At 46.4% G+C, this 24,590-nt stretch overlaps 1 protein-coding gene across 1 annotated transcript in view; it reads left to right on the forward strand.

Moving 5' to 3' along the window:
• The first annotated feature begins 945 nt into the window (after window positions 1-945).
• Window positions 946-24,590, forward strand: part of LOC126528368 (uncharacterized) — a 30,546-nt gene continuing 6,901 nt past the window's right edge. The window contains exons 1-6 of the mRNA XM_055068951.1: window positions 946-1,292; window positions 2,750-2,862; window positions 8,184-8,404; window positions 8,747-9,200; window positions 15,787-16,045; window positions 22,070-22,260. Of these exons, the coding sequence (XP_054924926.1) occupies window positions 1,006-1,292; window positions 2,750-2,862; window positions 8,184-8,404; window positions 8,747-9,200; window positions 15,787-16,045; window positions 22,070-22,260 (1,525 nt within the window). The 5' untranslated portion in view covers window positions 946-1,005. The remainder of the gene's footprint in view (window positions 1,293-2,749; window positions 2,863-8,183; window positions 8,405-8,746; window positions 9,201-15,786; window positions 16,046-22,069; window positions 22,261-24,590) is intronic.

A 24,590-nucleotide genomic window follows, 5' to 3' on the forward strand; every position in this document is an offset into this window, starting at 1 on the left:
TCACAAGCACGTACCGTGACTTTCTAACAGTAATTTCTTCTGTGCACAGCACAGGACGGGAATGACCTGCCCACCGAAGTTGCCAATATTATCGACCCACTCGCATTTCAAATCAGTTAATTCAGACATCCTTAGATGCTTAGGGCCACGGACAAAGAGCCCTGAAAAGGCTTCACGCAGATCATCGAGAACATCCTACTGTAACTTGTGTTATCTTTGTTTGCCGTTTAACCACCCACTTCCTCATGTAATGTCTCAACAGGAGGCCCTTAACTAAATAAGTAAACAAAAAAATATCATGCTACTCGTGTTGCCTCTAGAATACGGTAATCGTTTTCTTAAATCCACTGAAGATTAGTTCAGAAAAAGTGCATAAAATATTGACTAAAGAACAATAAATTTTATTTACAGTGGTATGGCTATTTGGTTGGATGGAATGTGCTGTGGCGACCAGGGAAAGCGAAAGAGGCCCGCCGTGGTTGCTTAGTGGCTTTGATGTGGCGCTGCTAAGCAAGAGATCGCGGGATCAAATGGCGGCCACAGCGGCCGCCTTTTGATGAGGGCGAAATGCAAGAACACCAGTGTACTTGGATTTAGGTGCATGTCAAAGAACCCCAGGCGGTCAAAAATATTCCGGAGTCCCCCAGTATGGCCTGCCTCATAATAAGATCCTGGTGATCACACGTAAAACCCCATGAGTTAAATTTAAAACAAAACAGCGTTGATTATGTACTGCCGCTAGCTTCGATGGTGAAGGTCCACGGGGACCGGAGCGTTCGTCTCCTGGTGTTCCTTCAAGGTTTGGTGCATGAACCCAGGGATGAAGGATCGCAGTGTTTTAACGGCTAAAATTGCTTTGTAAATAAAACCACATTTTTGCCTCTATGCCTAGCCATTACTACTAAAACGGCATCCCCGCTTTTGGGTCACTGGTGGTCATCTTCCAAGCTCCTTGAGAAAGCGTCTTTATTCTCTGATTGGGCGCAGGTCGAAGCTCAGCATCTCATGGGCACAATTGACAAATTCGGCGGTGCCCCCATCTTGCCGCGCGACTTCTTTTTTCGGTCTGCGTGCAACACTGTGGTAACGTTCCTGTTGGGTCGACGTCTGGACCTCGACGATCCGCGCCGGAGGGACATGGACGAGCACCTCGAGGGATTTCTGCTAGGCAGCGCTGCCTCGTCGATCGACTTCCGCCCACAATGGCTCAAGAGGCTTGAGCGCCGGCTGTTTCCCCGTTCGCCCCGCGTGACCGTTGAGGACCTGGCCAATGAACTTGAAGCCATGTCCAAGTGAGTGCACACGCCTAGAGTGATGAGAGGGGAACGTGAACATTTATGTGACAGCCCCGCGGACGCGTGGCGCGATTGCCACTGAGAAAAGCACAGGACTCGCGGTATGATTTTTGCTGTAATAAAAATGATACAAATATGCATGTGCAGCAGCTAGACCTACGTGAACGTGGCATGAAGGCAGGAGTCGCTGACTTAGTGGCTGTTGTTCCCTCTCATGTTACTTTTACATCTCACTTCTGTCAACTCCCCTCATATACTGACCTAAAGAGCTAGCCTTATTCTACTATCTTAATTAAATTAGGCTAGTAGAATAAGGCTAGCTCTTTAGGTCAACTTCTACAAAAGAGAAGATTTATACAATATTTGACTTTTTGGGACGTTATTCAAGGACAGCTTTTCGTTCTTCGGCAACGTCTGGGCAGTCTAACTTTTTCAAGTGAGCATGAGCTTTCACGTGAGCATGAGATCACTCCGGGCGGCAGGCATCCGGTCGCACTCAGCAATAGCACTTGAGGCCTCCTTGTTGCTGCTCTTTACGTTAGGGCACTCGTCAGCTTTGTAGTCATGTTTCCTGCGTTTTCAGCAAGACGAGTATTTCGGTCTTTTTTACCGCGTCCCAAAACCTGCAGCATGGTTTCCTTGCTTCCCACACAGAAAGCACTGAACTTTTTATTTCCCGACCTCTGTTTCGCAGTTCTCGTTCTGCAAGACTGGTTTACTAGTCTCTCTGTCCTCTACCTCTGGCAAGGTTTGTCAGGCTGTGCCCCTGCAAATAATGGTCAGCCGCTTCCGCTAGCTTGTCGAGGTCATGGCATTCTCGTTTTTTGGCGAGAATGGCGAGCCTCTCATCGCGACATACGAAAATCTGTTCCGCTACAATAATGTCTTAAACTTTGTATATAGGTGAATATAGGCAAATTTCGTATATAGGCCAATTAGTTACGGGCCCCCGTAACTACTTGGCATATTTGCAGCTATATGAATGTGCTTATACATACAGGTTCCACGAGGCTCTCTACTATAATCACTAACCTTCTTCTCTTGCTCGAGTGCCCGAACGTGGCTGTATACCTTTACACAGTAACTCTCGACATCTCCAACATTGCTCAATAACTACAAACTGCAACTAGCTGAAAAGATCTGCCCTAATCCTTCCTAATCCAGAATGTTGAACTGTGCTTGCGAGTATACAGTGTAAGACGTTGCAGCGAATGCTTCTTTATCACTGACACCTTTTTTCGCCAGTATTTTCCCTCTTTTCTTGTGAAGAATCGGGGTAGCTATGACATTTCTGCAAATACTTGCTGACAAATTCGCATAAGCTGCCGCTCATCTTTGACGACGCGTAGAAAAAGTGCGTAAATATAAACAACTTGGCTCGCAATGCACAAGCTTGCAAGTCAAATTCCAGATTCTTAAGATAATCAGCAAGAGCACGTTTGCCTCCCTTGCAGGAGAGAAGTCCAGCGAGCGCTGCACATGGACGTCTCCCAGCGTAACAAAGCTGTCGTCGACATCTACAACGAAAAGCTGAAGGAACTCGGCAGCGGACATGACATCTTTACAGGCAAGCACTGTGCCTTTCATCAATTCATCATCATCACACAGGACTAGCGTCCTGCGTTAGCCACACGATAAGGACTTTGGCGGACGCAGTTAGCATCGAGGGTGTTGATACTATGAGTGACAGCGGAAATATTTTCGAAAACGCTAAGCTAGCAAAGTCAACGACATCACCATCAGGCTCTCTAAGAATGCACAGTGGGTTATAAGGGAAATCGTAATAAACAACTCGGGATTAATTTTAACCACACCTCGGGTTCTTAAACTGCACAAAACATATTTCCATTAAAACCTGAAGAAAGGCACATTTACCGGCGATGTCGAGGATTATTTGACGAATGACGACAGTGCGAACCAGGAGAGCATCAACGCTTGGTCAGCGCGGAGTGTGATTGTAACCATCACACTGAGTGTGATGGCTACAGACATCGGGAGGACAACAGAGAGAGAAAACAATAAGTGAAAGGCAGGGAGGTTAACCAGGACTGAGCCCAGTTGGCTACGAAAGTCCACGGAACACAAATGCGTCTGAGCCAGTGCGAAAGATTAGAACGGCGAGGCAGTTGGAGTTGGCGACAGGCAACGAGAATGGGGCAAGTTGAACAATAGGCGATGAATTTTCTTCGAAAGAAAATGCGAAGTGCGTGAAGATTCTTATAGAGGGCGCCATGTGGGCGTACCTCCAGAGGCACGTATCATCGGCTCAGTTACGCTATGCAGAAGCTTGGTGGAGGAGCATAATCGTAAGTGTATTGCGCGAAGGTTGAACATGGACGAGACAAGTGACAATGATAAACCCGTTCAGACAACTCAAGTCTTATTATCAATGCGCCGTATTATACAAGGAAGTGAAAGAGCTATCTGAAAAAGAAACAAGAATTGGAAAAGGCGGAAGCAAGGAAAACTAGCAAGTAGCAAAAAGTGAAGCCATCATAAAAAACAAGAAAAGTAAAAATCAATTTAGTGCCGAAAACACACTAACATAGAGGGGATCACGTACCGAGTGCATAAAGAGACGAAAGCGCTCGTCCTGCCTTCATGGATGCGATCGTGTTTATGACGGTAAATTAATGATTGACATGCACCAACTAGCCCAGTGCAAGTGCTACCAGAAAAACAAGAGATGCAAAAAGAAATGTACAGCAGCACAACAACCGCCTGTCATAAGTGCGCTTTCCTAAAAGCTGGAGCTCTTTGTCGGATAGGGCAATGGATGGCTTGCTGACGCATGTGCGCCGCTCTCGCGTCACTTGTGCCGCTTTGAGACACATACGCATGTTCACTGAATGAATTTTTGTTAGTTTAACACTTTAATTGAATGGGATAGCTACATGGGCTTGTATATATGTTGCCTTCTACCTTCTTGTAGCGCAGGCAGAATGAGAGGGACGCGGAAAGGCAAATTATAGTCAAGCGCAAAACACAACAGATTTATTTCCAGTTCGTGCAGGCGTACTTATGTTCCTCAAAACACCATAAGACACGTGTACATTGTCGGCAAATATGAAAAAGACCGGAAAAGTCACTCAGGGGACACGTTTGTAACCAGATTGATTATTTATAAGCGTGTCCGTTTAACGCTAGCAGAGGCAATCGAGCTCTTTTATTGATAAAGATTGATGGCTTACAGGCGCATGTGCTTAAATTTTGGTGCCATAACGCCGGATGGTCGTCGACCCGTGAGCCATCTAAGGATTTCGCCTTGATAGTTGAGGTCCTTTCGAACCAAGCAGTACAAGCATGCGCTTATGTTCTGTGCCAAAAAAAAAAAGAAAAAAAACCTTCTTTCCTGTTGCGCACATTGCACGCGTATTCACGCCAGCGCTCGTTAAGGTATCTGCCAGTCTGCTCCACGCAACAGGCGCCAGACGATAGAGGAATTCTGAACACAAGCTTCTGCGAAGAGCCATCATACTAGGTATCCTGTCTGACCTTGAAGAAGCGTTTACGCTTTCTGTGAGCGCATGTTTTCTTTCAAAGGTAGCAGCGCCTGCGTGAAGCTGTGAAGCCTACCTCCATACCCGTGCGTTGGGATCGCTGCGACCTTGTCGAGCTTTCCTGTGTACATTCCATTCGCATCACTGTGGTCACTCTCCCGGGCCTTCATTTTCCTTAGGATGGGCTGAGCGACTGGCATCACCGTATTCAAGATCGGAATTTAAATTTAAGGAAAAAACAACTTTTACTACCAGTAAAAGAAAGCCCAAGTTTAAGGAAAGCTCGAGTTAAGTTTCAAAAACTCCACTTGGGGCCCACTTGTATATGTATCACTTTTCTGGGTAATCAAGCGTCAAAGAAACTAGGGTGCAAAGGATTAATTAATCTGTCATAAATTGAAGCATAAAGGATCAGGTTCCAATCTTCTGATCGCAAAATGGACGTATTATCGCAAGTAAAGCTTGCGACTTTTAGAAAGGAACCACAGCATAACGAAGCGGAGTAATGTTGGTTAATTTTGTTGATTCATTGTTTTTCCTCGACAACTACCACAACTGGCAGCCGTGGCTATAATGTGGCCTTCACTATGGTCATTCTGTAGGCGTCGCTCGTGCCCACGTGTGCTTCGCTAACCTCGTGTGTGTCGCCTTTGTGTTTTGCTTCTTGTTATTTAAATGCATTAACATTCTTAGCATACTTTACGCACTATCCGAGGGATGTGTATGTATGTATGTATATGTGTGTGTGTGTGTGTGTGTGTGTGTGTGTGTGTGTGTGTGTGTGTGTGTGTATGTATGTATGTATGCATGCATGCATGCATGTATGTATGTATGTATGTATGTATGTATGTATGTATGTATGTATGTATGTCAATGCCTGCCGCCATCGTTACGTTGGCCAACTAACCAAATTTTGTCGCTATTCGGCGAATCGTCAGGGTTTCGAAGCCGCGGCAACGTCGCATGACGTCAAAAACCGAGTCCAAATTATTTTTGTTGATGAGGAAATCACAGACGTCCTCAGCAATCTCCTTGAGTAGATGGCCAACTTTGTCCTCTTCTGACATACGTGGGTTAACCTGCTTACAAAGCGTCAAGAGCTCCTCGGCGCAAGCCTCACCAAGTTGAGCCCTTTGGGCGAGTGTTAGTTCGGAACGCTTTTTTGGCAGTGGTGTCACCAGCATACCTTTTGATTTCTTCAACGACAGTGCTGCAGGCTGTCGGGGTGTCCTAGTGATGCTCTTACCAGACGAGCGCGGTATCAGTTAACGAGAACACTACATTTCTAAGCTGCGCCTTGGAGTCACATTTGTTGGTCTTCCTCACCCTTTTGTAATGTGTAAGCCATTCATCGACGTCTTGCCTAGTTTTTCCTCCGCAGGAGCGTGGCTTCCGATGCGGCTGGTAAGGATCAGGAGGCGAGCACGCGGAAGTGCCGGCGTCAGTGGACATATGTCGAGTGGCGATGGCGGACGGCAGGCAAGACGACAACAGCATCGAAGACTTGGAAGGAAAAGTTCCGTGGTCGCACGGGCTAAACAGCACGTCCACCACAAGTGTTGCAAGGCGTGAGGCGTTTATTTAGAAGGCTCGGTGATAACGCACTGGATGGGGCGAGACCACCCTCCCAAAAGCAAAGTCCTCGTCCTTCGTTCTTTTCCACCTCTCCTTTGCTTAGTATGGATGTGCACAAACCGCGCAGTTGCAGTATTAACAACCAACCGGCTAATCGGTAGGCTATTTTCTGCGACTTATAGATGGCCCTAGAATGTATTTTGTCGGCTCTACGTCGCGGGTCGTGTGAACAACTGGTGTCAGAGATACGGGAAACGCACCGTCATGTGATCGCAAAAGGACACGAACGTCCTGTTTCAGCGGCTGATGATGTGTGTAGTGTCTGCACGGAATACCCCGAAACAGCGGAACAGACGGCGATTGCGCTTGCGCTTGCGCTTACCGACCCCTTCTGTGAGGTAGTTCTTAGCGACTCATAATCCGCAGTTCGTGACTCGCGCGGGGGCGCATTTCCTCCGAAGCTCTCCAGATCCTGAGGAAAGCTGGTCGACAGCACTTCAATAGCACCGCGATCATGCGGTTGCCAGCGCAAGCCGCCACCCCCACCGACGAGGCCCGCCCCCTAACTTGAACGAGGTAGCACACCGCTCTGCTCGAGAACTGACCCGCTGCGCAGAGCGTCGAGTTCAGACCTCGTGGTTCGAAACATCCAAGCTGAAATGTCGCGAGGCAGTCGTCTGGCGACAACTGCAGACAAACACCTTCCCCAATCCGGTGCGGTTGCGGCACATGTTCTGGGAGTGGTCTGTTATATCAGCTAAAATGACAGTAGCTTCGGCGGCTCTTGCGTCTGGGCGGCTCCCACCTCAAGATCGACGCAAGAGTGGACGGTCCACCGGGCCCGAGAGGCGGCGACGAGGCAAGGCATCGAAGTCCCCTCATGGGAGACCTGAGCCCACGTCGTTAAACTTTGTCGGATTTAAAATAAAGTTGTTTCCATCGATCCAGCGGCTGCCGGGTCATTGCGGTATTTCCGGCAACGACCTAACAGGCGCAGATGCTAGGAAGAACCACGAAGGAACTAACCATCTTTTTTCTGTACCTTTGTTGAGGACTGACGCAGTCCAACGTTTAGCAAGCTAGCGCACCCTATAGAATTGAAGAAGCGGCACACACCTGAATTCACTCACCATGGATTGCATTCACTCACCATTCACTCATCATTGTTACCTGGCCTTCCGCGAAGTGAAGAAAAAACGCAGTGCCGCTTACACGTGGGCGTTGCGTTAACTGTGCATATATATGTGTGATTCTAATGACAGATAGAAGACTTTAGAGCGCCTACTGCGCTACTGCCCATCTTTTGAAAATGACAGGCAGGACATCTTCACAGCTCTAAATCATTTGGATAGAAAACCATTGAACTTTAACAAGATGTTGGGACCATGCCCTCGCATACCTCAGCGGCAAAAGGCCACAAAAGTGCTGCTGCAATTTTTCAAAGGTACCGAATTGAGTGACCGATTGTGTTGCGGACTTAGTGACCATCAGTGATATAGAGCATAAAACTGTTGCTACGTCGCCGATATCCACCGCGGACTTTATCTTCTTCTCTTAATCTTTCCCTTCCTTTTTTTCCTTCCACCAGTGTTGAGTAGCCAACCGGTCCCAGTCGTGGTTAACCTCCTTGCCTTTCATTTATCATTTTTTTCTCTCTCTGGGTATTTGCCGCTCATGAATAAACCTCTTTTACGCCAACTTCAGACACTAGGTATGTGTCGCTTGGCATGTGTGGCATTTCATAATAATTGTCATATAGAACATATCTTACTTCAGCTTTATTAGCTTAAGGACCCCTCGATAATGGTGTCAGATAAGGGGTGGGAATGCATCATGCACATGGGAAATGACGGCGGAAAGAACCTCAAGGCAGTTCTCCAGCTCTTTCGAGAGTACGGCGTCAAGCTAAGGAAGGATAAGTGTACCTTCAGGTTGCCTGAGGTTTCATACCTTGGCCACGAGATCAGTATGGGAAGGCTGCAACCTCTGAAGAAGAACATGGACACTCTCATGAAGGCGCCAACACCCAAGAACGTGAGTGAACTGCGTTGCTACTTGGGTCTTCTCACGTATTATACTAAGTTCCTTCGCAATAAGGCCAGTCTGCTATTCCCGCTCTACGATGTGCTAACGAAAGAACGTCGCTGGAATTGGGGCTGTCAACAACGGGAAGCGTTTCAGAAGTCAAAAAATGCTTTATGCAATGCCAAAATGCTCACTCGTTTCAACCGGTCACTGCTGCTGCGCTTGGAATGCGATGCGTCACCGAACGGAATCGGAGCGGTACCGTGCCATCACATTGGCAATGTGGACAAGCCTATAGGTTTTCGCTCTCGAAGACTTGCCAAAGCGGAAAAGAATTATTCCCAACTGCAGCGTGAGACGTTGGCCCTAGTGTTCGGGGTATCAAAGGTCCGAGGCTACCTACTGGGAAGAACATTCACCTTGATCACAGAACACAAGCCGATGGTGGGTCAATTTCGCGAAGATCGGCCCACGCCCATCATGGCTGCCGGGAGAATTCAGCTTTGGTCCTTGCTGCTGGGAGCATACCAGTACAATATGGAGTACAAACTTGGTTCGGACAACCTGAATGCAGACGCACTCAGTTGGCTTCCTCTAGAAACCACCGACGACACATCAGAGGAGCTGCACGAGTACATGCACTCGCTGCAGCAGCCGGATGACACGCCAGTTTCTTCGCAGGCGATGAGACACTTGACCGAGAAAGATCAACAACTTAGAAATGTCAAGTCCTACGTGCTTCATGGTTGGCCAAAGGAGCGCAAAGCACCCGATCCGTGGTTGGACCCATACTTCGCACGAAAGAGTGAGCTAACCGTTTACTAAGCTTTCAGTTACTGGGGCCACAGAGTCGTGATTCCCGAGGCTGCTCGTGGTGACATGCTGCAATTCCTGCACGAGATGCACCAGGGAATGTCTGCAATTAAGGCATTGGCCCATACGGTCATGTGGTGGCCCGGCATTGACCGAACAAATCAGTAGGAATCGTACTACATGCATACTATCACGCGCAATGCCACCGGCAATAATACCAGTAAGCTGGCCACTAACGCACGAGAATTGGTCACGTGTACATTTAGACTATGCTGGTCCAGTGAATAACATCATGATCCTAGTGGCCATAGATTCACATTCGAAAGGGATGGAAGCAAATACAGTGCGTCATGCCACAGCACAATCAACAGTTACATCCTTGCGTGAAATCTTCAGCTGGCTGGGCCTACCAAGAACCATTGTGACAGACAACGGAACTAAGTTCACGTCAGAGACTTTAATGAAGGTTCTGAAAGGAAAAAACATAAAGCACTTTCGTACGGCACCATATCAGCCCCAATCGAAAGGGCTTGCTGAACGCGCCGTGCGGACGCTGAAAGATGGTCTCAAGAAGGTTCGATCAGGTGACTTAGCTGAGCGATTGGCTAAACTGCTCTTTAGCAACCGTAGAACGCCCCTGGATGATGGACGATCACCGTCGCAACGTCTTTTGGCTGATCAAGTTCGTTCTCGGTCAGACACGTGCCTTCCACCGCCCGTAACCTTTCCTATCTGTCCACAGTCAGATCTAGAAAGCAAGCTCAACCTGGACACTCTTGTTTGGTCTCGCAACTTCGGAGAGGGAGGAAGGTGGCTGCCAGCCATAGTAAAAGAAACAAGAGGATCCCGAATTATCACCGTTGAAATGGCAGAAGGTGAGCTTCAGCGTCACGTGGATCAAGTCCGTCCTCCATACAGTCCTGTGCCGGCACAACACTCGCGAGATCAACCATCTGGTGTGGCGACGCTACCAGAAGAGGCTGAACCAGCTGTGCTTCGTAGATCGACCCGTACAAGAAATTCCGTATAGCGGTACTCACCTTAAGGAGGGAAGAGTGCTGCAAAGTGAAAACTACAACCAAAAATTAAAAAACCGCGTTCGCCGTGGCGCGAGACTGACGTCATCACAAGCGCCGCAGCGGCTTCGGAACGTCTGAGGAAAGGGCTGTCACTGAATAAACGGGCGCAGTGTTCCCGTTCTTACGTGAGCGTTATTATGTTCGTGGCCGTCCGGCTAGATGCCGTTCCCGACCGGTAGCAGTCATAACAGTTGAGTTATAACAGCAACGCTGTTATACTAGCTAGCTACTAGCTAGCTATACTATACTATACTACTATACTATACTATACTATACTATACTATACTATACTATACTATACTATACTATACTGTACTATACTACTATACTATACTAGCTGGCTACTACTACTAGCTACTAGCTATAGCCAGGAAGGCTCGGATTACGACTCAGTCTCTCCAGTACGAAGGCCCCTCAAGGCCCGTGTTTTTAAATGAGCACTTTAGCGCAAAAACAAGCGGTTCCTGGGTGCTGCCATTTCTTGTAGAAAAGTTGTCGGCTCGACTGCTTGCGCGGCGAGGGGATTCAACACCTGCTCTGCGCATTGCATCAATGAGACATCGCATCATTGCATCAAACCACATTGCAGTTCCTGAGACTGAGCAGGCAGATACGTGAGCGGCTTCTTTTGGCCAAAGTTTATTGCGCATTTTTTTGCTGAGAAATGTCTGCCCAGGGGTCGGGTGACTACATGAAGCCTGAGCAGATAAAAGGGCACATTGGTTCTCTGTTCTTGCTGTTCCGTTAGATGCTTTCGTATCAGTTCTTGTTCAACGTGGAACAATTTTAATGAATTTACTGTGCTGGTAAATTGTTTCGGCTTTTCCTTTGACGCGAAAATGATATCTGAGACATGGTACGCCGACGAGACTGCGTTCGCGCTGCCAGTGTATCAGACGTGCTTTGTTAACTGACCAAGTGAACGTCGAAGTGGTGGTGTCTCGGTGTTTGTTCGTTATGATCTTGAATTATACTTAATTCGTGAGTTCTCTTTTGTGTCTGACAACTGCCGAAGTGCTCTCTCTCTCTCCTTGCCAACCACACTGTATTTTGTTTTCTGTTGTGCTCCAAATGGATTTCTATCTTCGTTCATAAATTGTTTAGGTGATCTTCTTTGGTACGCTACTGAAAATAATGACCCAATTTTCTGTGCTGGAGACTTTGACATCGATATGTCGGACAATAGTACACTGCGATTTGACTTTGATGTCACGGTGTCTTCTAATGCAAGTTCAGATGTGATTAATTTGCCAACTCGTGTTACGCAGCAGTCAGCGACACTTCTTGACACATTTGTAACTAACGCTGAGCTGTCACTGAAAAAAATCAGGCGCTGTTTGCTGTTACCTGAGTCATCACATGGGAATATTTTTGTGTGCGCTGAAACAAACGACTAAACGCCCATTATTGTGTTATCGATACTGTCAGACCATAACCGATTACACCCTAGAATCATTTCGTGCTACAATGCAAAATGCGTCATGGAATGATGCATACTGTAGAGTTACAGCACTGAGATATTGCATATGAAAACGTTATGAAACAATTTAAAACATTATATGCTGAGCACTTCCCATTCAAGAAAACATCAGAACGGGGGAAAATTCGGAAGCCCTTGGTTATCCCTTCTTTGCTTCAAGGCATAAGCGTTAAAAACCAGCTTTACAGAACCTTTGTCCATACTACCGACCTTTTAACTCTATCGCGATACAAGGCGTATCGAAAATAAATTAAACGAGGACATCAGAGTTGCTAAGACTCAATATTATGCAGACATTTGCCAGCATAGCAGTGGTCGCAGTGACGCTGTCTGGCGGCAACTATCCACTCTTTTTAATCCTGCAGGTAAAAGTGAAAGACTTGATAAAATGATCATGAACGGAACTGAGACGTGTGATCCCTCACTGGCGAATTCCTTCAAAAACTCTTTCCTCGTGCATTCCCAGTTCAGGAGCAATTCAGAAGCGCTAAAATTTCTTTCATCGGTAGCCGCGATAGCGTTTTTTCTTTCTCCGGTTGATAACCAGGAAGTTACCACCACATTTCGTAGCCTTAAAGGTAGGAGTTTGCTGGATGATGGCGACTTACAGATATTACCTGTTAAACATGTCATCCTGCTGATCGCACCTTCACTGACCCATGTTTTCAACCTTTGTCTTACGACCTCCACTTTCCCTGTTCAAGTGAAAGTCGCTAGGGTCATTCCGGTTTTCAAAAAGTGTGATAAAAATAGCGTTGCTAACTATAGGCCAATATCTTCCGGTTTTTCGAAGGGTCTAGAAAAAATAATTTAAACTCCTCTCTCCCATTTTATTGAGCAACATAGCGTTTTAACACCATTCCAAGATGGTTTCACACAAAAAATAGATCGACTGAAACGGCGCTGCTTGACCAAAAAGAATTTATTATCAGAAACATTTAGGAAAAACGACTAGTATGAGCCCTCTATATTGATTTTAAGAAAGTCTACGATATTTTAAATTATAAATAACTTTTTGCTAAGCTTATCATGAGAAGCCAACAAACAATGACGCTAAGGAAAACATAGGGGAAGTTACTTGTACCTAATAATTTAATTACAGAAATGATAAATTAATGGCAATGAAAGTGGATAAAAAAGACAACTTGCTGCAGGTGGGGAACGATCCCACGTCCTCGCATTACGCATGCGACGCTCTAACCAATTGAGCTACCGCGGCGTGAGCGTTAGTTAGCGAAAGTGGATGGGGAAACCCCCATCCACTTTCTTGGGTATTTATGCGTTACTACTAGAACTAAGCTTCGGAGTGTTAGCCAGCGGCACCACTCACAAACCTTGGCGCCGGCGCTGGTTAACACTCCCAAGGTTAACACTCCCCCCCTGCGGCAAGTTGGTTTATCATTCACTTTAATTGCCATTAATTTATCTTTTCTTTTTTTTTTCAATTAGTAGGTACAAGTAATTCCCCCCGTGTTTCCCTTGTCGTCTTTGTTTGTTAACTTCTCGTCATAGGATTAATAAAAATCGGGCCCCTCAGTTAACCCCCTTTCTTCTCCTTCTTCCTAAGCCTGGGAGCTCTGGTATTCAAGGACATGCTCTTGAACTCGCGACTCCTTATTTGTCGCGTCAACGCCAGGTGTGCCGCAGGGAAGTATGCTGGGACCTTTCTTGTTTAATTCATATATTAACAACATCGTCCATATTTAACCTACGGTCGCGGGGTCGAGTCCCGGCCACGGTGGCCGCATTTCGATGGGGACCAAATGCGAAAATACCTTTGTACTTAGATTTAGCTGCACTTTAAAGAACCCCAGGGGGCCCGAATTTCCGGAGTCTCCCACTACGGCATGTCTCATCATCATATCTTCGATTTGGCACGTAAAATGCCATAATTCTTTTATTTATGCTAACTAATTTTATGTTATATGCGCTGATGACACCAGTGTATTTTTCAGTGGTAAAGAACCTGACGAATCGGTCAGAAAAGATAACGAAATGTTAGTCATATTCGAGCGTTGGTCTCAATAAATACATTAGAAATTATAGCGGCCAAAACAAAACCGATCATTTTTCGACCTAAGGGTAAAAGTGTATTATGCTCTGAATTGTTTACTTATAGCTCGAATAACATAGCAATTGTGTTAGCATTAAAAGCCTTTGGTGTTTGGTTTACAGAAAAGTTGCTGTAGGATGTGCATCTCAGTCATGTCTGTTTAGATGCCTCACGTTTTATTGGTCTCTTATACCGTAATACTAACGTCCTTCCTACTAATACCAAATTCCTGCTTTTCAAATCTTTGGTCATGTCACAAGTGAATTATTGCCAACTCGTATGGGGCACTCGCACGCACAGAATCTTACATGTCTATGTGCTTCAAATGAAAGCTTTACGCATCATTTAAAACTTAACCAGAGATCATCCTTCCGCACAGGTCTTCAATATTACTGAAATTCCAACGGTTTTTATTACTTGTAACCTACGCCTAGTTCTTCGATACAAATACGAAGTAAAGAACAATATCTCAATGCTTAAAGAAATAGGACAGTTAACCGGATACGGTTCTGTGTGTCCTTTACGGCTGATGAAAAAATTTGAAACTTGAACACCACGCTTAAATTGCAGAGGCCAAATGTTGAAATTAACTCTACCCTACGTATTCAATGTTTTAACACGAAATGGTTTTCATATCTCATGTTACAGGTCTCAGCTTCCTGCTTTCTTCGTGTGGATCTTATATCTGGAATTCCGAATATGAAAATTGTCTTCGATGTGTTTTTCTTCGGTTTTCACTTTTTTCCTCGATCATTACATACAAGCATAATGTACGGTTTTGTCTTATGTTTGTGTTTTTGTACACAGGTTATGTATACCGCTACTGCATGCTGCTAAACTGTAATAGGCTGGGAAGCCTAGTCAAGCTCACTAGAGCCTTTGCTTCCCATGGCCTCCCCTCTCTGAATCAGTAAATAAATAAACAAATAATTGATTGATTGATTGATTGATTGATTGATTGATTGATTGATTGATTGATTGATTGATTGATTGATTGATTGATTGATTGATTGATTGATTGATTGAAGCCGTATAGACCTTGCTAATTTGGTTGCGCCTGAACTAGCACAGCCCTATTGACTTTCGACAAAACGTTTTGCAGGTTTCAGGCACTACTCCAAGCCTGAAAAGTGTAGTGGCTTGTACGCTGATCTTAAAATCTGGATCTGGGGCCGTATTCTGAAATCTTAGCCTTCCGCGAAAGTTTCGCCACCGCGAAAGTCACATTCAATAAGCCAAGCGACTGCTTACCCGTGACGTCAGCGTGCACTACCAACGCGCACTCTCGAACGCTTCACATCGCATGAGAGATCGCGCCCGGCGAGTGCAGAGCGGCTGGGGTGTGTTGTTTTCGAGTGTACTGGCCGCAGTACGGATTCTGCGCACTGACTACGTTTGCTTACGGCCTCTTTAAGTAAAATCAATTCAATAAGGAGGTGTGAAATGTTTTATTTTATATGAATCAACAAACATCGCCGCGAAACAACGCGTGTAAAACGCCACCAAAAAGACTACTATAAACTACCACCTATCTTATCTCTACTACACTCCACCACCAACCGAACGCCAAGACACGCCAAAAGACATGTTCACTTATTCAATACATGTCGAGAGCACCCATCGGCACCATGACGTTAAAATGACGTAGGCCGGAACTACTAGATTGCGCTGTTTAATTTCCTCCCGTTTTGCTAAAATCTCCAATCAGCGCGCGCCGTTGGCGGAGGCGTGGCCAGGGCGAAACTTTCGCGGAGGCGAACGTTTCAGAATACGTCCCCTGTATACCATCCCGTTACTCCATCAGTGTTATTTACTGCAATTTTCTTGCCAAGCTTTGCCAAGTGAAATTTCATTGCATTAGGACCTTCCATCTAGGTTTTGAAGTTAGATGCTTTCACGGTACGACCCGCCGAGGCGTGAGATTGTCTGCATTGCCTACAGCGATGATTTCCTTTGTCGCCTGCAGAGGGCCGGCTGGTGGGCAACGTGACCGACTACCTGCTGGGCGCCACAGCCGTGGTGGCACTGTTCCTTCAAAGCCACGTGCTCAACTTTGCCGCCTACCCAGACACTCTGCAGGAGCAGGTGCGGCAGGAGATTGACCGCGTTGTGGGCAGAGAGCGGCTGCCGGCGTGGCCGGACCACGTCCGCATGCCGCTCACCATGGCCACCATCTGGGAGATGTACCGGTGGAAAGCGTGCACACCTTTTGGCATCCCTCGCGGGTATGACGATCACGCCTGTCCTGGTTATGTCGCAAAAATATATATCGAACTATATTGCACATGATTAACCGGCAACGTTGGAAAAACGCTATGGTCTCAAATTTGGCATCTATTGCTGCCGCTGCTAGCACCAGCAGTACTATTGCGAGTATATGTTTTACGAATATTTATTTTGGTTTCATATAGCCGTTTGCACATAATAGGTTATTATTAGTAACAACAATAATAATAATAACTATACCCATAAGTTCCCTCCCATTATTTATAAATGTTGTCGTTACTTTCTATACGAAACAAAAGAAAAGTACTGCTGGACACTCGAAGTGAGCGTATTATAGTCGGTCTATCGTAGAAAAATAACACTGTGTAGATTCCGCATAGATTTTATTATAAGCTACCCGATCATTGGTCAAGCCCCTAGCGTGGTTACGTGCCAGTAGATCACAAGGATCTACATCTACTGTAGGAATCGGTGTGTGCGAAGCTGTCCTGAGGCAAAATGACGCATTGCGACAAGATACGTCGCTGCAGATTTCAGTGACGAATGCGTCCCTTAGACAGCATGACCGGCTCTGCGGAGGAAACCCAAGGTAATTTCATCGTTAAAACGTGCTGAATTGCAAGACACGACATGCTCGACATTTTAGAATGCACCACAGCGCCACACTACGATGATACACGCAGCGAGTTTCGGCGAAAAATTTTTGCAGTAACTTCTATGCTCACCGTTTTCATATCAGTGCAGTCAATGTCGCCAATGATAGCGGTTAGATTATACCTCCAAATTTCAGAAAGGGTCTACGAAAGCATCGCTTCAAGATTCCAGCAGATAATCACTCTCGACGTAAATGCAGACATCATTCAAGCAATGTACCCACACATCGCATTGCCGAAGACACCTTTGTTTGCAATCTCTAGTGGTTATTCTGAGATTTCCATTGCTTCGTGTTCGTTACCGAGTGAACATATCAGCGTACATTCCAGCTCAGCAGCTGACGAGGCCTTCTTAGGCGGCATGTCCTACCTGCAAGGAGGGCTCTGCAGACTCTGTAAGCGGTTCTGTGTATTTCCTTTAATCATATTATGGACAGGGCAATGCGTGTAGCTGTTGTATTCCGTATTGGGTGACTTTGAGCACCTTTGGATGCCACTAAGAAATCTTCACTAAGCACGACATCCAAACCGTAGCCAGTTTCCTCCCGCTAGCACTGCAAAATTGGAGTTTAGTATATCTGGCTTCGAATAAACTGCGATGGGATTGAATAGGCTTCCTTTGCAGGAGCAAACCAAATCTTTTCTTCATCTGGAAGAGCGAGCGCCCTCACTTTTATCGACAAATTGTTGCCACGCTGTGACTCAGGTTCTTAGGTATCTCAAACTACTGACTTGCAAGATCGAAGAAGGTAAGCCTGCTACATGAAGTTACGAGGCCTGTGTCCATGGCCTAATGGGTAGAACATCGCGCTGATGTGCTGAGGGAACCGGGTTCGAACCAAATCGATGGACATGTAAACCTATTTCTGTATATCGAATGATAGCGACGACTCCGGAGCTAGAAATCAAGCAGAAGCAGCACGGCAAAGTGAAGGAAATACGCTAGGAATACTAATGGGGTTAAAAATTACGTTCCTAATGAATTATACCTCCTCGTGCCGCCGAGGCTGTAGCGTACGGATGCAATCTTGTGGCCCCCGCATTCCTTGCTGGACGCAGCTGTGCCTGCGCAACGCTTGAAATGAATGAGCTCAGCCCCGAGTAGCGTATTTACCAACCTGCTCCCAGCACAGCCGGTGACGCCAGCAGCGTCGTTTGGAATCAACGAGAAGCAGGCCACCGCAGCGTATAACGGGCAAACGGAATGCAGTGCTAATGAAACGTCAAGCACTATGAGACTGCAATACATATGAGACGGTGCGAGGAATTCGAAATAGAGTAATTGTGCCGACGCCAAAGCTCGCTAATATCATTCTGTGGTTAAAATCAGCGATCTTGTCGGTGTTAGCAGTCAACAAAAGACTGGCAGGCCGATTAGCAGTGGGGACCCACAGTAAAACAACTAATTATTAGGCGCACAATATCATGGGTTGGGTCTCTTTTAACGCCTGATAATCGCAGAGACCCGCCGTGGTTTCTCAGTGGCTATAGTGTTGCGCTGCTGAGCACGAGGTCGCGGGATCGAATCCCGGCCCCTGCGGCCGCATTTCAATGGGGGCGAAATGAGAAAAAAAAGAACACCCTTGTACTTAAATTTAGGTGCACGTTAAAGAAGCCCAGGTGGTCGAAATTTGCGGAGTCCTCCACTACGGCGTGCCTCATAATCAGAAAGTGGTTTCGGCACGTAAAACCCCATAACTAAAGAAAAGAATCGCAGAGCACAATTGCTTTTGAAAAACCACTCAGTGAGATGAATGAAAAAAAAATGGCAGCTAAAGCGCACAAATACCTGTGGCTCAAAGCGTGGACACGAAATAGAGGAAGAGGTCAACGAAGATGGCATGTAAGCACACGATAAGTGAAGTAGTCATCACAAAGAAAGTGCGAGAAACAGACGACAAATTGTGAGCAAAGGTTGTAAAAAGACAAGATCAAAGAAATTTACAAATACTGCAATAACGAACTCAAGACAATCTGTACGATGACAGAAAGGGCATTGCCTAGCTATTTCAGGCTTGAGCTGGCTAGTTCCCATAGCACAAAAGTATACCGGAGCAAATTCATTGGCAACTTGATGAGGCGTGTGTCTACTGCGGCAATAGTCCGAACACAGCTCAACACATCGTAATGTAATACTAATGTATTTATCCAGCAAGGCCCGTAGGAAACGTTCACCTTCCAGAAACGCTGAGGTTCAGGGTAGGCAGAATCATTCGCTGGTAAGCAATCGAGGCTTTGGGACAAAGACACGCAGGGAAGAGATTGATGGATTTGCATCCGTTACAGGTGTAGGTAGCTGTACAATTTGGAGATAGTTTTACTGAAGAGAGCAAAGATCAAGACAAAATAGGCAAAATGCTAGACTGCAATGGATCTATGTAAAACGTTCGGCAAGGACACTTCAGACTGCTTACGTATGGGTATGCGAGGGCATTGTAGTCGCCTTGGGGAAATGTTTTCGCTTGGGTATTCATCCGTATGTCGTTCTGCACGTTGTTACCTTACACGACATTCATTTTCGTGTTACCTTGCTTCGTCTTCTGCGGAGTGCTTCCCGGGGCGACCACGCTTCACAGATGGCGGTGAGGTAGACGCTTCGGAGTGCATTCCAGCAGCCGCAGCACTGATAAAATCACAAGAGCAAGTGACACGTGAGAGGCAGTGACAGAGACCGTGCAATGACATGTGCAATGACGCACGCACTGGGCACAACTTTAGTCAACCATAACCGTGTAGCCACCATAGCGGTGGGAAAGCGTGCTCGTCACGAATTTCGGAGGCCCAGGTTCGGTTCCCACCCGTACCGAAATGTGCCAAATTTTATTTTCAATTTGGTCAATTGATTCTGTTTACGGAAACCTGCCTGACAAATTCGACGTCAATCCGAGCATTTTTTATGAATTTTTACTCTTCACGCCATTGGCCATTTTTGGTACCGTCTTTCGGGCACGCCGCCAACGACAACGCTGGATTTTCAAGTAATGGGGCATATAATGCTTTCGCATTAATACCTGACTGGGTCAAGGTGGCTAGGCAACTATTTGTCACCGGCCATTTTCAAAGGAGATCCGAACGCATATCATCAAATCATCGTGATCACTATAATGCGAGCAGGCTGACAAACTCCCCTCTACGCTGAGGCTGGAGATAGGTGGCATCAACCGGAGTGAGAAAGGGAATTGTTTTCAAGCACGTACCCAACATCCCCCCCCCCCAGAAACGAAGCGGGATGCACCCACCACCAACCCACGCCACCACATTCCTCACACACATTCCTAAAGCGCCGCCAAATCGATCTCGAGACTTGACAGCTATTCGGCGTTCAACATTTTGCTGCCTTTTTCACTCCTTGTGGATGGGGTAGTTATCGGCATCTCCTAGGGTGTGAAGGCCAGTTTTGTCATTGATTCGGTGCCCGCGCGGTTAACACGAGATGCGTTCAGTTGTCACCATCTATTGCAATGGTAACGCGCATCGCTGTTGCTTCGTAAGTTCAGCCTTCATTGTTTAGACTGATCCAATGACCAGAAAAGGGATTCAGTTCATAGTCGGCTGGTCCGTATGCTCGTGGAAAGAGTTGCGGCCGGGGACAATGCCAGTTGCATTTCAATTTTCCTTTTGCTTCATTACCTCCTCGAATGACGGCTCGCCCTGACGCTGGCAGATCCTTGAAATCATATACCCGCAATACGAGATAGATACGCTGGAAAATAAAATAATGCGAGAGAGCGTCTATCATCAACCCCTGCAATAATCACAAAACCTATAAGCAATATGACTGTCACTCATTTCCTCATCTGGTTTTTCCCTAATTCCACACCACTTTTCGTGCAAAATTGGCGAGCGGAAACAAAAGTCGCAAGGAGTTAAAAAATTAAGGGATACAGTAAGGGTAGAGCCGAGGCAACAACCAAACAGGAAGAAAAAGCAAACATTTTTGTGCTGGTGTTGAAAATATTTATGGGTCAAAATCTTTTTACTTAAAAAGGAAGTAGAGAAAGCACCGCCGAAAATGAAGAAGGATTTTTTTTACATACGAGAAACCTGAATGTAGATGCCAAGGTGTGCTTGCGACGCCACGGCAAAGTGTCACCCCGCATAACTAATATTTATGCTTAAACGCCTTATTCATCCGCAGCTTATGTCTCTAAACACAACTTCTTGGCAAAGAACAATTGTCGATTCAAAGAAATCTAATTAACAGGTGCCTGGAACTCCATATTCGGTTCATACTCTTGAAAAAAAAATATCACAGGTTGTTTCACTGATTTTTGGATGTAAATACATCTTGTATTTGCGAAACAAGTTGTTTGTATTTAAGAGTAATTATTTAGATGCAAGTCACGTGTTTTTGTCAGTTTGTATTTCCCACCCTGAAGCTTGCTGTCAAAAGCGCCACAGTATGGCCAAATAGACAAATAAATAAATGAACTGAAATCGCACCAATGCTACTATTGCCGGACGAAGGTCACGTCCAACGACATTGCCTCAGCCCTCTCCCGTGCAAACTGCAGCTGTTATCCGACTGCTGCACCTCACTGTATATCACGCCAATTAGGTGTTAAAATTAGTGGTCAACTCTATATTGCTCTACTTGACGCCAAGCGATACGCCAAGCGATCGCCAGTACGGTCGGTTACCTTGTAAAAGTAAAACATTCTCCTGATTTAAGCTAGAATCACATTACCTGCTGCTGCTTCAGTAATTACCGACATCTCAGTCATTTACCATTCGGCAGAGAACTTGTCCTTTTATCCATGTACTAATGGCGTCATTTTGCTTCCTAAGCACTTATTTCGATTTAATGTTCATGGGCAAGAAATAATGTCACGAGATTCTTGGATTCTATTTATAGTAAAGTTTAAATAATTCTATTGGCATTTTTCTTCTCTCCACTTGGATTGTCGGCCAAATGTACTACAGCATATTGCAGTTCCGTCACATATTTTTCTCTCACTGAGTGCATTGACAGGTGGGAGGAGTGGACTACTTCGACACGAGCACTCAAAGTATGCGTGGTCGCTTCTGATGCGCACATCAAGAATGTGTTGGTACAGAAGGCCTGAGTCTACGTTAGAGCGGCTCAAACATACTGGGCCTGCATCTATAGTTCCGTTGAAACTAACAAATCTTTACATATCCTCCTCCTCTTCCTCCCATCGTAGTCCCTAGTGTGGTTCGGAGCTTTGTCACCCGAGCGTGTAGGCCAATACAGTTGCATTGGAATATCGCTGATATTTGGGATCTGATCGCTGAACTGAGCAGAAACGAGACATATAGCCCGGCGCTATGGTGTACGTAGGCGTACAGCTGTCATTTTCGCGTTGTATGCCAACCTTTGTGTTTCCATTGTCTACACCGCACCTGCAGAGTAGCGGAAGACACAGTGATTGGCGGCTACCATGTTCCCAAGGGTACCGTGTTGCTGCCAAACTTTTGGGCCGTCCACCAGAGCACCAAACTCTGGAAGGAGCCTGAAAAGTTCGACCCGTCGCGGTTCATCGGACCAGACGGCAGCGCCCCGTCCACTAGGCCTGCACACATCATGACCTTCTCGCTAGGTAAGTTCTGGAGGAAGGTAAACGCAGGACTTGTTTGCCTTGTGGAACGTTTGAAATCGCTTTTATTTCGTATCGTTATTCTAGAAATCCCCGTTACGAGGGTATTACCAATGTCTCCTTTTACTAGATGCCTACCGCATTGCTTGTTTTCCCATTAACTTGGAGGTTCCCGCAGTTCAGGGTAGTAGCAGAGAGACTGCGCTCACGGCCGACAGTAGAGGGGGTTTAGCGGGAGATCTTGCGGCGGATGGACGTGTTTTTCCAGGGCTGAGTGGCGGCGACAAAATCATATTTTTTTGTGCATGCTTTGAGCTTCCTTCTGTTTTTGACTTGCTGATTTTTTAGCCTTGAAGTTAAAATTTGCAAGTATCTTTTTCTTTTTTTTGTGTACGCGGGTGTGTTTCGTGTATATTTTGTTTTGCAGGAGAGTCAGAGCATCCTTAACAGCGACGCGCTTCAACACGTGCAACCAGGAGGGACGTTAAGTCTTTGTAGGCTTTAAATGGTAGCTTGGAAGTGGATATGGTACGAAGAACTTTATTAAAGTCTAGAGGGATCAGTCTAGGACTGATGCTGGCCGCTCCCACGTCGGTACAGAGAGGCCGAGCCCCTCTGCCGTCACACGGGCCCTCTGGACAGCCCTGAGTTGGTCCGCCAGCACTTCACTGTGCAGCATCCGCTGCCACCACTGTTCACCTCGAGAACCACCACCGGCCAACGCCAAGCAGCGCCAAAGCATGTGTTCTAAATCGAGCAAACCCCCACACTTACTAGAGTAGACTGAAACCCCGCAGTCCAGATTAATTTTATTCGTGATGACCGGGTTGGGGTACGTTCATGTCTGCAGAAGCCTTAATATAACCGCCTGTGGCCTATTTAATTTAGAATGTGTCAGGGGGAATACCCTGCGCCCTAAGTAATAGAGCTTTGTGATTTCATTGTAGGTTACCAGTTGGTCCCTGTACTCCGGAGCGGGAGATCCAGCCCCTTCAGGGAGTACACGGCACACTAATCCTCCTGCCTCCCTGTGCGCCACCTCGTTGAGGTTATGGGGGGCTCCCTCCACTGTCCCCATGTGCGCCAGGAACCAAGTAACTGCATGCGAAGTGATATTCCTACCCTGCAGCAGTCTGTTAGTCGGCTTCGCAACAAGTCCTCTCGAGAAGGCTTTAATCGCAGATCGCGAGTCACTAAACACCAAAACTCTTCTTGAATCAATTAGTGCTAGAGCAATAGCCACTTGTTCGGCAACCCCCGGATCTTTGGTATAAACGGAAGCAGCATTTCTAACGCTCCCTCTGCCATCTACCACCACCATCGAATAAGCATTTTTACCATTAATCCATATGGCGTCAACAAATGCAGACTGCTCCTCCTGATCCTTTGCCTCTCGCAACAAAGCCCTAGCTCTCGCCACCCGCCTCCCTACATTGTGAACGGGGTGCACATTCCGCGGAAACGGACGAACCATGATCTTTGCCCTAAGGTTCACGTTGAACTCGTGTAGGGGCGCCCTATCGTGAGACACAGCCACCGATTCTTCAATTGACTCTAAAATATACCTACCCGCTGGTGTACCTAGCAACCGCTCCCTCTGTGCAGTACGCTGAGCCCGGGCAATTTGACCTAAAGTATTATGCAAACCCAGTCGTAACAAGATATCGTTTGTCGTAGTCATAGACTGACCAAACACAGACTTGACGGCTTTTCTGATTAATGCTTCCAATTTATTTTTTGCACCCCTATTCCAATTTAGCATAGCTGCCACATACGAGAAATGACACATAATAAATCCGTGAACTAAGCGCATCGCACATTTTTCTCCTAGATCACTATGCCTATTAGAGATCCTTCTTATAAGTCTTATGGCCTCCTCCGTCTTCTTGGTAATACGCTGAATGGTTCTAATGTTCGATCCGTTCGCTTCAAGTACAGAACCCAGGACCCTGATTGCTTCAACTTTGGGTATCACTGACCCTTCTGTAGTATGAATTCTAATGCAAGGCTCAACTACCGGTACCTAACCCTTCGGCCTACGACCTAGCTTCTTAGATTTGAAGATCAACAACTCCGACTTTTTAGTGGAGCACTTGAGCCCCATGAGACCCAGATGCTCCTCCGTAAGCGTTACCACATTCTGCAGCCTAGCCTCAAGCTCTCCATCACTAACACCGACACTCCATATAGTAATGTCATCCGAGTAGATAGAATGTCAATAGCCTGGACAGTGTCCAGTGTATTAGCCAACATTGACATCGCCAGATTGAATAACATAGGCGAGAGTACGGATCCCTGCGGAGTACCACAGCAGCCCAATTTGAAGACCTCCG

The sequence above is a fragment of the Dermacentor andersoni genome, chromosome 9 (assembly GCF_023375885.2).
Source record: "Dermacentor andersoni chromosome 9, qqDerAnde1_hic_scaffold, whole genome shotgun sequence".
NCBI classification, from domain to species: domain Eukaryota; kingdom Metazoa; phylum Arthropoda; class Arachnida; order Ixodida; family Ixodidae; genus Dermacentor; species Dermacentor andersoni.